This window comes from Oryctolagus cuniculus, chromosome 19 (genome assembly GCF_051225735.1).
Source record: "Oryctolagus cuniculus isolate XC-2025 breed Fujian yellow rabbit chromosome 19, ASM5122573v1, whole genome shotgun sequence".
Classification (NCBI taxonomy): Eukaryota; Metazoa; Chordata; class Mammalia; order Lagomorpha; family Leporidae; genus Oryctolagus; species Oryctolagus cuniculus.
In genome coordinates, this window is record NC_142885.1 from 54,977,122 (window position 1) to 54,990,751 (window position 13,630).

A 13,630-nucleotide genomic window follows, 5' to 3' on the forward strand; every position below is an offset into this window, starting at 1 on the left:
CTGCAAGGCTGAGCAGAATGGATGGCATTTAGCTTCCGCTGGCTTCTACCCAAAGAGTCTGTGCAGGCTGGGTTTCTCCTGCGGACTCCCACTGGGTTGCCTAGGCTACTGAATTGTAGCCTTAACTCTCCCCTTTTATTATGTATATCCCAGCTCTTTGTCTCTTGCTAGCCTTTGCAAGGTTGGAGGAGAGTGGAACTTGTCTGTACCAGTATGCCCCCACCTATTTATTTATTTATTTATGTATTTTTCTTTCTCTCCTGTAGTCAGTCTGTTGGACTTTCCCGCTTCAAAACGCGCGTCCCTCTAAAATTGTGTCTGCCGTTTCCCTGCCAATGTCTCCGGTTACTGAGCTCACCTCCGCTTCCAGCGCTGATGTGTGGACTCGGAGCCCTGGGCGTCCCTCCTCTCCCCGCTGGTGTCTTTGTCACATAGCTTTTTCTACAAGTTTTTGAAGTCTCCTAAAATGTCTGCAAGTACCTCTCATTGGAAAGAGCTAACCAGAAGGCAAAAAGGAAAGGAATTCCAGGGAATGCAGTCCTTAGATTCTTTTTTGTTAAAGTTGCAAAAACCTTAGAAAGAGATAGTAATGTTGCCAAATTCACAAGAAACAATGTAGGAGTATGTCTACAAACTTTTCCTTGGCTTGTCTTCTTAAGAGTGACACTATAGGCATTTTGGACTAAACAGTTCTTTGTTGTGGAGGACTCTCCTGTGTATATCCGGTGTAGGATATTTTGTGACATCTCTGGTGTTTACCCATAAGACTTCAGGAGCACTCCTCTCTCCATCTTCCCTGTCCTCTAGTAGTGACAATGATAATGATTCCAGATATTGTCAAATAGACTCTGGAGGACCAGAATCACACCCAGTTGAAAATCAATGTCCTAGATGATCTAATTTCCTCCAATATAAACTCCATTATGTAACTTACAGCTACTGATAATATTACAATTTACTTCAGTCACCATCTCTCCCCAAGCTATAGCTTTGTACTTCTAATACCCACCAGAAGCTCATGTTTAGATATCTATAAAGAACTCAAGTTCAACATATCTAAAACTCTGAAATATAACTATATTCATCTATAATGTATTTAAACTTATCATTATCCTCTAAAAATATATTCCTCAACTATACTTCCTAACTCAGTGCATGGCTTGAAAATTTACCCAAATGTACAAATCAGAAATCTGAGTATAAACCTACAGTTCTTCACTGCTATTAACTACTAAGTGCATTAAGTCATCAAGTGCAATTCATTAACATGGATCAAGAATGATCAATCATTTGTTCAACAACTATGAGGGGCTGGTGCTATGGCGCAGCTGGTAAAGCCACATACAACCACCGAACTAATAGAGACATATAGTTCTTCACTACTATTAACTACTGAGTGCATTAAGTCACCAAGTTCAAATCATTAACGTGAATCAAGAATGATCATTCATCTGTTCAACAACTATGAGGGGCCGGCGCTGTGGTGTAGCACATAAAGCTGCAGTCTGCAGTGCTGGTGTCCCATACAGGCGCTAATTCGAGTCCCAGCTGCTCCTCTTCCAATCCAGCTCTCTGCTATAACCTGGGAAATCAGTGGAAGATGGCCTGAGTCCTTCAGCCTCTGCACCCACATGGGAGACCCGGAGGAAGCTTCTGGCTCCTGGCTTTGGATCAGCGCAGCTCTAGCCATTGCGGCCTACTGGGGAGTGAATCAGTGGATGGAAGACTTCTCTCTCTCTGCATCTCTTTCTCTCTGTGTAACTCTTTTAAATCAATCAATCAATCAATCTTTTAAAAAAAACCAGCTATGAGTATTTACTGAATACTCACTATGTGTCAGACATTTTACTGTTTTGTAGTATTATATCTAATAATAAGTCACACAAAGTCTGCTTTAATGATGCTTTTGTAAAGGAAGATAGCACAAAAGGTAAAGGTCCATAAGATAATTATGAACTATGATCAACAATAATAATAAAACAAAGGGCCTGAAAAATGGGACATATGATGATATTACATGTTTAACAGTTTATAGACACCAGGTAACAGAAGATAGTGATTCCAGACAGACGGAAGACAAATAAGGTAAGTCCCATAATTTCCCCAGCTTCGAACCATGGCCCAGAAAGGACTGACTCAAGTAGTCTATCAGGTTATGTGAGTTGAAAGGCAAAGCTGAGATTCCACTAAAGGCCAAGGGAACCAGAGTTTATGGGATGGAACAATGCAGAGGAGACAACTAGACACAGAAAGAACTTTGGAGATCTACAGTGGATCCCTTTGAATGTTAACACACAACTGATCAATAAATGCTAATTAGGAAACTATCTGAATTTGGAGAAAGAATCATTTAAAAATTAGGGGGTACAGTCTTTGGCATTCACCTGAAGTCAGAAAAGGTGTTTGTTCCCAATAGCCAGACTGGAAAATTTCAAGATTAACAGGGCATTGGGTAGATTATCAAACAAACAAACAAAAAAAAGGGTTTGCCTCAGTATGAGGAATAATTAACTGCAGATTAAGCAAAGTAGACATCAAAAACTCAAATTGTTCCCAGATAATTTAATCACTTTCAAAAACAAATATCAGGCATCAACATTGTAGCACAGTGGGTTAGGCTGCCACCTGCGACACTGGCATTCCATACAGCAGGAGCAGTTCAAGTTCTTGGCTGCTCCACTTTTGATTCAGCTCCCTGTTAACATGCCTGGGAAAGCAGTGGATGGTGGCCCAAGTGCCTGGGCTCCTGCCACCCACGTGGGAGACTGTGCTCCTGGATTTTGTGGCCATTTAGGGAATTAACCAGTGGATAGAAGATCTCTCTCTATTACTCTGCCTTTCAAATAGTATGTCTTAAAAACAAAACAAATACAATCAAAAATATTTAATGAAATACAGAAATATCCAATCGCTCCTCCCCAAATACATAGACTCAAGAAACTTAAATAGACCCAAAGGACAAGAAAAAACTAGCCTTAAGGAAAACCATAATAAAATTGCATAAAACCAGTGAAAAATGTCTTGAAAGCAACTGCCAGAAAAATGAATCCTACACATAGGAAAAACAGTTAAGAATGAAAGCAAATTTTTCATAGAAACCAATGCATGTACAAAGACAGTACAAAAGTATCTTTAGCATAAAATTCTATACCCAATAAAAATATATTGTAAAACGAAAATGAAATAACCATTTCAGGCATAGAGAAACTGAGAGATCAGTTGGCTTATCTTCTCAATTAAACCCAAAGGTTACTATTACACTATCAAGTTTATTTTCTTCATGTAAATTACACAAATATCATTTGTTGTTAAGTCCATCAGAGAATAGTCAAACTAATGCATAACAAAGAGAGCAAGTAAGACTGTATTTGTTAACATTTATCTATGAGTATGAGGGACCTTTAAAAAGTTCATGGAAAGTGACGTTAATAGATTATTTGGTGCAAAAATTTTTTAACAATGCATAGTTTTGTTGTAATATGCATTTTTACAAACTTTTTGAAGACGCCTTAGTATGAATATATTTTTTTTCTATTTTTTTTTAGTATGAATATATTTCAAAAGTTTTTTGAGGGCTGACACTGTAGCATAGTAGGCTAAGCCTCCACCCTGTGGTGCCAGCATCCCATGTGGGTGCTGGTTCGTGTCACAGTTGCTCCTCTTCTGATCCAGCTCTCTGCTTATGGCCTTAGAAAACAGCTGAAGATAGCCCAAGTGCCTGGGCCCCTGCACCCACATGGGAGACCCATAAGAAGCCCCTGGTTCCTGACTTTGGATTGCCCAGCTCCAGCCATTGCAGCCATTTGGGGAGTGAACCAGTGGATGGAAGACCTTTTTCTCTGTCTCTCTCTTTGTAACCCTGCCTTCAAATAAATAAATAAAAATTTTTAAAAACATTTTTGGCTTCAAAAATACATGTATTTTTTAACTTTTATTTAATGAATATAAATTTCCAAAGTACAGAATATTGATTACAATGGCTTCCCCAAAAATACATGTATCTTTTAATTAAATTTTCCTAAAACTTTTTGAAGTATCTTTGTATTTATATGTTCCATTAATCACAATGCCAATCAAATTATGCCTCTTAATAATAGAACTATATTATGAATCCTCATTAAGCATCTTATTTGTTTTCTTGGAATGGCCTGATATGAACATTTCCATCGCACATGGACAAACAAGTTTCTGTGAGGAAAAGACATATTTGAAATAATACCTTGTGCAAATGTTTGATCTGGATACCTGCTACCAAGTGAATAGGTTCATCCTCAAAATAGGTGCTTTGAATTCCCTCAGGGCCATTAATTTCTTTTTTCCTTCTAATTCTTGGTTTTCCAAACCAGTATGAATGCTAGAAAAACAGCAAATGCAATAACCAAAATGAGTATTAAAAAATGAAGCACTCTATTTGAACAGCTCTATAAAAATCAGAGACTAAATCAGTGATTGATAGCCTCCCTACAAAGAAAATTTCAGGACCAGATGGATCCACTGGTGATTATATCAAATATTGAAACAAGTATTAACAATAATTCTCACCAACTCTTCTAAAAACATAGAAGGAAATATTTCTTAACTATTCTAGGAGATGAGGATTATCCTGACACCAAAGCCAGAAGAAGATAATATGAGGAAACTACAGAAAAGGATTTATAAAATCCCTTATAAATATAGATGCAAAATCTTCAGGAAAACACTGCTGACCGTATGGGAGAACCAAACTGACTTCCCAGCTCCTCACTTGTGCCTGTTCCAGTCCTGGCTGGTGCATGCATCTGGGGAATAAATCAGGGAATGAAAGAGCTCTGACTCTGTCTTTCTTTCAAATAAAATGAAAAAGAATTTTGAAGACATTGTGTAGTTTAAAAAAATAAAGTCAAACCAGGAACAAGACAAAGATGCTTGCTTTCACCCCTGCCATTCACTTCTGTTCTGGAAATTTTTAGCAAGATAAATGAGACAAGATAAAGAAATAAAAGGCTTCCAAAGTGGAATGGAAAAGGTGAACCTATCTCTAAAGATGGCATGACCCTCATAAAGAATTTGAAGAATCCCCCCCTCCATATACCTATGCATAACTGGTTCCAACAAATTCAGCAAAGTTGCAACATGCAAGAGCAATACGTAAAAACCAGTTGTGTTTCTACATATCGGGAATATACAACCTGAAAGAAAATTAGTAATAGCATCCAAAAAGAATAAATATTTATGAACAAAGTTAACAAAGGAGGCTCCAATGTTGGGGTACAGGGGGTAAAAGCCACTGCTTGCATCCCATACTGGAATGCTACTTTGATTCCTGATCTGCTTCTGATCCAGCTCCCTGCTAATGCACCTAGGAAAGCAGCAGATGATGGTCCAAGTATTTGAACCCCTGACATCCATGTGGGAGACCTGGATATAGTTCTGGGCTCCTGGCTTCACCTTGGCCCAGCCCCAATTGTTGTGACCATTTGGGGGAGTGACTAGCAGATGGGACATCTGTCATTATGCTTTTCAAATAAATAAATAAGCAAGTAAGTAAATCTAAAAAAAGTTACAGAGATAAAAGACTCAAAAGCTGAAAACTATTAAAACTATGCTGAATGAATCTGAAGAAGATCCACATAAATAATAAGTTCATGAACTGAAAGACTTAATATTTTTAGGGTGGCAAAATGACTGAAATCAATCAACAGATTCAGTGCAGTTCCTATCAAAATTCTATGGGCCATGCTTTGCAGAAACAGAAAAGCTCATATGCATTTCTTTCATATGCAATGGCAACTTCGCAGCCAAAATGATCTTGGAAAAATAAAAACAATGTTGAATGACTAATACTTTCAGATTTTAAAACTTACTGCACAACTGTTGAAATCTTTACTTAATGTATACTAAACTGATCTTCTGTATATATAGAAAATTGAAAATGAATCTTGATATGAATGGAAGGGGAGAGAGAGCAGGAAAGGGGAGGGTTGCGGGTGGGAGGGAAGTCATTGGGGGGGAGGTGGGGGAAGCCAATGTAGTCCATAAGCTGTACTTTGGAAATCTATATTCATTAAATAAAAGTTTAAAAAAAACTTACTGCACAGCTACAATACATAAAACAGTGCCATACTGATGTAAGGATAGATATACAAGTTAATGGAATAAAATCAGGGTGAATAAACAAACCCATTTAATTATGGCCAGTGGATTTTCCTCAAGGGTGTCAAGAGCATTCAATGGAGGAATGAATATTCTCTTCAAAAAGTGATGCTGGGACAACAGGATATCCACATGCAAAAGAATGAACTTGTACTCCCATCTCATACCATGTAACTAAAAAGTTAACATAAAATGGATCAATGATATATTTCACAAGGATCTTTAAATATGACACCAGATTTATAAGTAAAAAAATAAAAATATATATAATTTCACCAAAATTAAAAACTTTTGAGCATGACAGGACACTATTAAGAGTAAAAGGACATTCCATGCCGGCGCCGTGCCTCACTAGGTTAATCCTCCGCCTGCAACACCGGTACCCCAGGTTCTAGTCCCGGTTGGGGTGTTGGATTCTGTCCCGGTTGCTCCTCTTCCTGTCCAGCTCTCTGCTGTGGCCCAGGAGTGCAGTGGAGGATGGCCCAGGTGCTTGGGCCCTGCACCCGCATAGGAGACCAGGAGGAAGAACCTGGCTTCTGGCTTCGGATTGGCTCAGTGTGCCAGCCGCAATTCACTGGCTGCAGTGGCCACTTGGGGAGTGAACCAACGGAAAAAGGAAGACCTTTCTCTTTGTCTCTCTCTCTCACTATCTAACGCTGCCTGTCAAAAAAAAAAAAAAAAAAAAGACATTCCAAAGAATGGAAGAGAATATTTGTAAGTCTGATAAGGGCCAAGTATGTAGGATATATAAAAAACAAATACTAATTAAAAATGAATATAGACTTGAATAGACATTTCTCTAATCAAGATATAAAAAGATTTCAACACGATTTCATCATAGACATGTAAAGAAAAATCATAATTAGACAACATTTTATTCTCATGAGGATGGCTATAAAACAAACAAAAAATGAAAACAAGAAGTATTAGTGACTATGTAAAGAAAATGGAACCTTGGTAATTGCTTATGAGAATGTAAAAAGGTGTAGCCAATGTGAAAAACAGTTTGTGCTTCAAAATACTAAATATGAAATTGTTACATGAACTAGCAGTTTCATTCCTGGTTGTCATATCCAAAATAATTTAAAGCAGATATTCAAAGACTTGTACATTATTGCAGCAGCACCACTCATAGTAAACAAAAGGTAGAAGCATGAATCCACCAATGAATCAAGGGTAAAGAATTGCTCTGTATCCATATAACGGAATGTCATTCAGTTACTACTGAGGCATAGTACAACATGGGTAAACCTCAAAATCATCATGCTATGTGAAATAAGCAGATATGGTTATATTTATATGAAATACCCACAATATTTAATTAGTAGTTCCCAGGGTTTTGGAATAGAAAAATGAGGAATGACTTCTTCAGGGACCAGGGTTTTTTCTTACAGGTAATGGTTTCATTTTAAAAAAAATATTGATTTATTTGAAAGGCAGAGTTACATAGAGACAGAGCTGTATCTGCTGACTCATTCCCTCAATGGCTGCAAGAACTGAGGCTGGGACTGGCTGAAACCAGGAGCCAGGAGCTTCATCCTGATCTCCCATGTGTTGGCAAGGGCTTAAGCACTTGGGCCACCTTCTGCTATTTTCCTAGGTCCATTAGCAGGGAGTTAGATCAGAAATGGAGCAGCTGGAACATAAACCAGTGCCTATATGGGGGTACTGGCACTGCAGGCGGTGGACCTAATCCACTATGCCACAATGCTGGCCCCAGGGGTTGGGGTTTTATTTTTGGGTGATGAAAATATTTTAGAACAAGATGGAGACATTGTTTCACATTGTGAATACACTAAATGCCACTGACTTTGTTTACTTTAAATGGCTAATTTTATGTTACGTGAATTTTCTCAAAATTTATTTAAAAATTTTATTTATTTATTTATTTAAGAGAGAGAGAGAGACAGAGAGAGACAGAGACAGAGAGAGATCTCCCATCCATTGTGTCACTCCCCAAAGGCCTGCAATAGCCAGGGCTGGGCCAGGCTGAAGTCAGAAGCCTGAATTCAATCTGCAACTCCAGGGGACCCAATACTTAGCCATAATCACTGCCTACTAGGGTGCACATTAGCAGGAAATTAGAATTAGAAGCAGAGCTGGGACTTGAATTCAGGCACTGATTATGGGAAGCAGGTATCCCAAGGGACATTTTAACTGCTGTGCCAAGTATCTGCCCTTTGAGTTAAAAAATTTTAAACATGAAAAAAAAGAAGTGAAGATCTCTAGGAACTTTGGAGTACCTCGGCATGTTTTATTTTGTGAGATGGAAAAAGTTAAATACAAAACAATATAAAGGGATTATATTTTATAGTAAAATTATTATTTGAATCTCCAATGTTTAGAAGGAAAGACTCTTAAAGTACAATGTTCAAGATGTAGGTACAAAATGACGTACTAAAAATTGAGATCATAGCCAATGCTTTTTATTACAATGGTCACAGCATCTTCTTTGTACTGTATATTAACAGTAATGGTAATGAAGCATAAAGGGCAAGATGCAGAATCTCTCCTACTCAATGTAAAGTGATTAATCATTGAAATTTGCTAATTGTTAAAATGTAGATATGAGAGTATCCTAGTCCTCTCCTCACTACAATCCAGGAAACTATCACATATTAATTTAGATGTGAACTCCTTTTGTTTCCTAAAGATTTATTTATTTATTCTAAGACACAGTGACCAAAAGAGAACTAGAGACAGAGATCATCCATTTACAGATTCACACTCCAAAAGGCCATAATGGCTGGGCCTGGGCCATAATAAAGCTAGAAGTCTGTTACTTTATCTGAGTCTTTCATGTGGGTGGGCTGGTGGCTGTGGCCCAGGTACATGGGCCATCTCCTACTGCTTTCCCTGGACATGTTAGCAGAGAGCTGGACTGGAAATGGAGCAGCTGGGACTCAAACTGGTACACCAATATTGAATACTGGTATCCTAAGTGGGAGTTTAATCTGCTGTGCTATGCCCCATGCCCCAGTGTGAATTCCTTTTACAGACTTTTAGGTTTCCTTATCTTCTACTATATACTATCACCTATATACCATCTGGCTGCCGAAGAGTTACAGCACTCACAATTTTTAGAGGAGGAAGGGTTTCAGTGTCTTATCCATGGATGTTATACATCTGTGTATGCAGAAGGTTTTAAGTTCTCTCAAGAAATGGCTAGCATTTCAGTATGTTTGGTATATAGATAGAGAACAATTCTCCCCTCGATCTTTTGATTTCATGATAAATATTATAAAACAGGCTCATAAGGGCTATGACCTTATGCAGTAATAACAGCATAAAAACTCACCTTAAGGAAAAAGTACCATGGTTGGGGCAAGCCATACCGCCCTGGAAAGACAGTTTCTACATACCAGGCAACAAGGCCATACAAGAAAGCATCAAGTAAAAGCATTCCAAATAGATAGCCAAAGACGAGGTTATCCTCAAGGCTGGCTGGTGTCCAAAAGTTATGCCATTTAGCACCAATCTCTGAAATAAAAGAGGTATTTAACAGAAATGAGCTCTGTGAGTTAAACAGCAAACCAAAAGTTTGATGATTTCAGTTTGCTACTGTACAGTATCTACTGCTATTACCCTCAGTATTGAGGACATTCTAGAAAATGGTAGAATCTATTATATCACTAGGTTTTCTCCACCTCTTGTAAAAACCTTTCAAAATAAATAGGAATGGTTAAGACAAAATGACTGAAACAAAATAAACAACAGGATAAAAAGCAGAGGCACTGGACCGCATCCCTCTTCCCTCTTACAGAAAAGCAGAGGCAGACAGAGAGAGGTCTTCCATCCGCTGATTCACTCCTCAGATGACCACAATGGCCAGAGCTGTGCCAATCCAAAGCCAGGAGCCAGAACCTTCTTCTATGTCTCCCATGTGGCTGCAGGGGCCTAAGGACTTGGACCATCTTCTACCGCAGAGGGCTGGATCTGAAGTGGAGCAGCCGGGACTCTAACCAGCGCCCATATGGGATACCAGGACTGCAGGTGGTGGCTTTACCTGCTATGCGACAGGGCCAACCCCCACAATTACATCTTTAAATATTTTTTCTGCTATGTTATATATTATCTCTTGTATAAAAAAATTACCACCAATTTGGTAGCTTAAAATACCCAATTTATTAGCTTCCAAGTTTCCATGTGTCAAAAGGATTGACACTGGTCATTTTGGATTGGTAAGGAGGAGCTCCAGTCTACAATGGGAACCAAATTAGAAACAACCAATGACAACAAAGCATGCTGCTCACAAGAGGTTAAAAAACTGCTAAGAGGTTTTAATTGGCCAGAGTGGTTGTCACCAGTCCTATTGTTAACACTTAGAGCTAAAACTACAATCACAGAGAAATATGGGTTTACAATGCATTACAAGAGGAAACTAATGAGAGAGGAAAAAGAAGAAAGGATCAGTTAATGTATTTTAGCAGGCAGCTGAGTCCTCAGTCAGCTTCTGGTGTGACTGAAGCAAGGCTGTCAGTCTCCACGGCTCCTCTACAACCACCGTCCCTGGGATCTCTTTAGGGAGGGTCCACTTGCTTCGGATGCTCATTGCACAGTGTTGCTGGATTGGAGCTGCACTCTCAGTTACAGGCCACTGGCTCCACTCTGCTGTGGTGGATCAAGGAACTATCTCATCAACCTTGACAGTAGTAAAGGTGGACAAAGCAACAGTCTCTTATTTGTAAGGTCTTGTTTAATTTGTTTTAAGGCCTTTTAAAAATAGAGGCCTTTTCATTATATTCCTGAAGTTGTATTTATGAAATGCATGAAGTCTGCATTCCTTAAATAAAAAGTTTCTTTGGAGGTAAAAATAAATAAATAAATAAATCCAATGAACAATAGAGGCCTTTCCCCTCCTTTTGTGGCTTTGTAAGTCTGGAAGAAACAGACCCAACGCTCAAATTAAATGAAGACCAAATCATTATTACAGTACCTAGGAATGGAAGAGACATCATAAGGAAGGTGTGAACCTCTTTACTGAAGACACATGTTGACTCTCATTACCCAGCCAGCCTGGAAGGAGAGGTGGCCTGAATAGGAGGTTAATATAGAATAGGCAGTATATTCAAAAGGAAGATCACAGTCTTGCCTGTAATCTAAAACAAACAAACAAACAAAAACAAAAACAAAAACAAAAACAAAAAAACAAAAAAAAAAAACTGACCCTAAGCCTTCCCTTCAATAGCTGTGTTACCTTGGATGCTGGCTGGAATAAAGGACTTTTTCAGCTTGGAACCAGCAGGATCTGTGGTTCTAGTTTGGGAGCTTTTCAGGGAAGTTCCACTTGCCTCGCTCTTGAAAGGATTTTGTGAGGACAGTTGTTTGCCCAATTTCCTGGCTTTCCCATGGAAACCTGTGATGCCATTTGGGGTGGACTGGCCTCGTTGGGTCACTTTGATGGCAGAACTTTGTGCAAAGCAGCTATTATTTGGCTTGCCACCTATCTTTACATTGCTCCTATTGCCTAGCTTGCTCTTTTTCTCCTTGTTAAAGTAGACCACAGTGGGCTGGTCCATGGCGCAGTAGGTTAATCCTCTGCCTGTGGTGCCAGCATCCCATATGGGCGCTGGCTCTAGTCCCAGCTGCTCTTCTTCCAATCCAGCTCTCTGCTGTGGCCTGGGAGAGCAGCAGAAGATGGCTCAAGTTCTTGGGCCCCTGCACTCATGTGGGAGACCTGGAAGAAGCTCCTGGCTCCTGGCTCCTGGCTTCGGATCGGCGCAGCTCTGGCCATTGCAGCCATTTGAGGAGTGAACCAACGGAAGGAAGACCTTTCTCTGTCTCTTTCTCTCATTGTCTGAAACTCTACCTCTCAAATAATTAAAATCTTAAAAAAAAGTAGACCAAAGAGGCAGATTCTAGGATGTCAGTCAATGGGGTGCTCAGTTTTATCCTTAATCTTTGGTAGCTTGAGTTAGAAGTCTGTAGTCATAAGCATGTTTTTCTGTGAGACAACCCAATGCCCATGAGGACAACTATGTCTTTTTAGATAAGATCAAAACATGATAATCAATTTAGAAGTCTACCCTCCCCAGCTTCCTCACCCTCACTGCATGCAGGAAAGATCATTATTACCTATTTGAATACAAGGCCGTGTAGCTGTGGGAAGACATGGATACAAATAGCATATTCTATAAGAAAATACTTCTTGAAAAGATTTCCATAACATTTTAAAAAATATTTATTTATTTACTTGAAAATCAGAGTTACACAGAGAGAGGAAAGGCAGAGAGAGAGAGAGAGAGAGAGAGAGGTCTTCCATCCCCTGTTCACTCCCCAATTGGCCCAACAGCCTGAGTTGTGCCTATCCAAAGCCAGGAGCTTCCTCCGGGTCTTCCCACATGGGTGCAGGGGCCCAAAGAATTGGGACATCTTCTACTGCTTTCCCAGGCCATAGCAGAGAGCTATGATTGGAGCTGGACTGGAAGTGGAGCAGCCGGGACTCGAACCGGCGCCCATAGGGGATGCCAGCACTGTAGGTGGCAGCTTTACCCACTATGCCACAGCGCTGGCCCCAAGATTTCCATAACCTTAAGCATTAAATGAATGCTTCACCTCTGCATGTCCTACACCCATATGGCCATATTTGAAAGAAAACTCAAGCACAAATACTGAATCCAAAGAGTGGTTCTAAGGGAGGTGCAAGAGTTGTTTATAAATTTACCCCAAGTGTTTAACTGTTCCTCTTTGAGCCTCTCTCCTTGGTTCAACACTCTGAATGTCAAGTCAAAAGGATTAGAAAGAATCAAATATTCAGAGCAAATTAATAATATGCCACAAACTATTTACCACAGGGTATCATTTAAATAATATTGAATAAATGTCCACTGCCTTAAGTATTCATTTTTTTAAAAGCCGATAAACTGAAAATTTCAAAGGAGAAAGTAATATAATAACCTTCCTTCCCTCTACCTCTTCAAATAATCATTAAATACACTGGGCAATATTATACCATCATTTTTATCATAATAATATAAACAATTTTCATCATGATCATCCTGAATATTTCTTTATAGAGATATATATTTTAAAAGGCTTTCAAGACAATTTTCAACCCAGCATTTGAGAATAAAGTATTAAGTTGTATATAGCAACACATCCATGTGATAAGTATATAAATTTATATAAAACAAAGTTGGCCAGAAGTTAAGGCTACCTACAAAGTTGTCCAAGTAATTATACTTGTCAAAAACAATAAATGTATTTTTAAATCATCTAAACTGCCAAAATAAGGTTCAGCATCCAATGTTTTCAAATTGCAAGGAAGTGCTACAGACATATACATTTTCTTACTATGAGAAAGTGTTCCCAGAACATTATATTTAAATTTTTCACCAGCCTCAAAAGTAATGTAACTAAAAATTCAAACTTTACAATTACTTACTATACTTTAAAGAGAATCGGTTGGAAATGGCAGGCAGCAAGCACCATTTACAAATGTTCTCTATCTTCTGCACCCAAGTACAGACTATAATACTGTTTGATCTGACACATGGGT

General features: G+C 38.9%; 1 protein-coding gene across 1 annotated transcript in view; it reads right to left on the reverse strand.

The window, feature by feature from the left end:
* Positions 1-13,630, reverse strand: part of LOC100353262 (phospholipid-transporting ATPase ABCA3) — a 219,121-nt gene that overhangs the window by 122,802 nt on the left and 82,689 nt on the right. Inside the window, exons 10-11 of the mRNA XM_089321567.1 lie at positions 9,431-9,612; positions 4,220-4,354 (exon numbers count right to left, since the gene is read on the reverse strand). Of these exons, the coding sequence (XP_089177693.1) occupies positions 4,220-4,354; positions 9,431-9,612 (317 nt within the window). The remainder of the gene's footprint in view (positions 1-4,219; positions 4,355-9,430; positions 9,613-13,630) is intronic.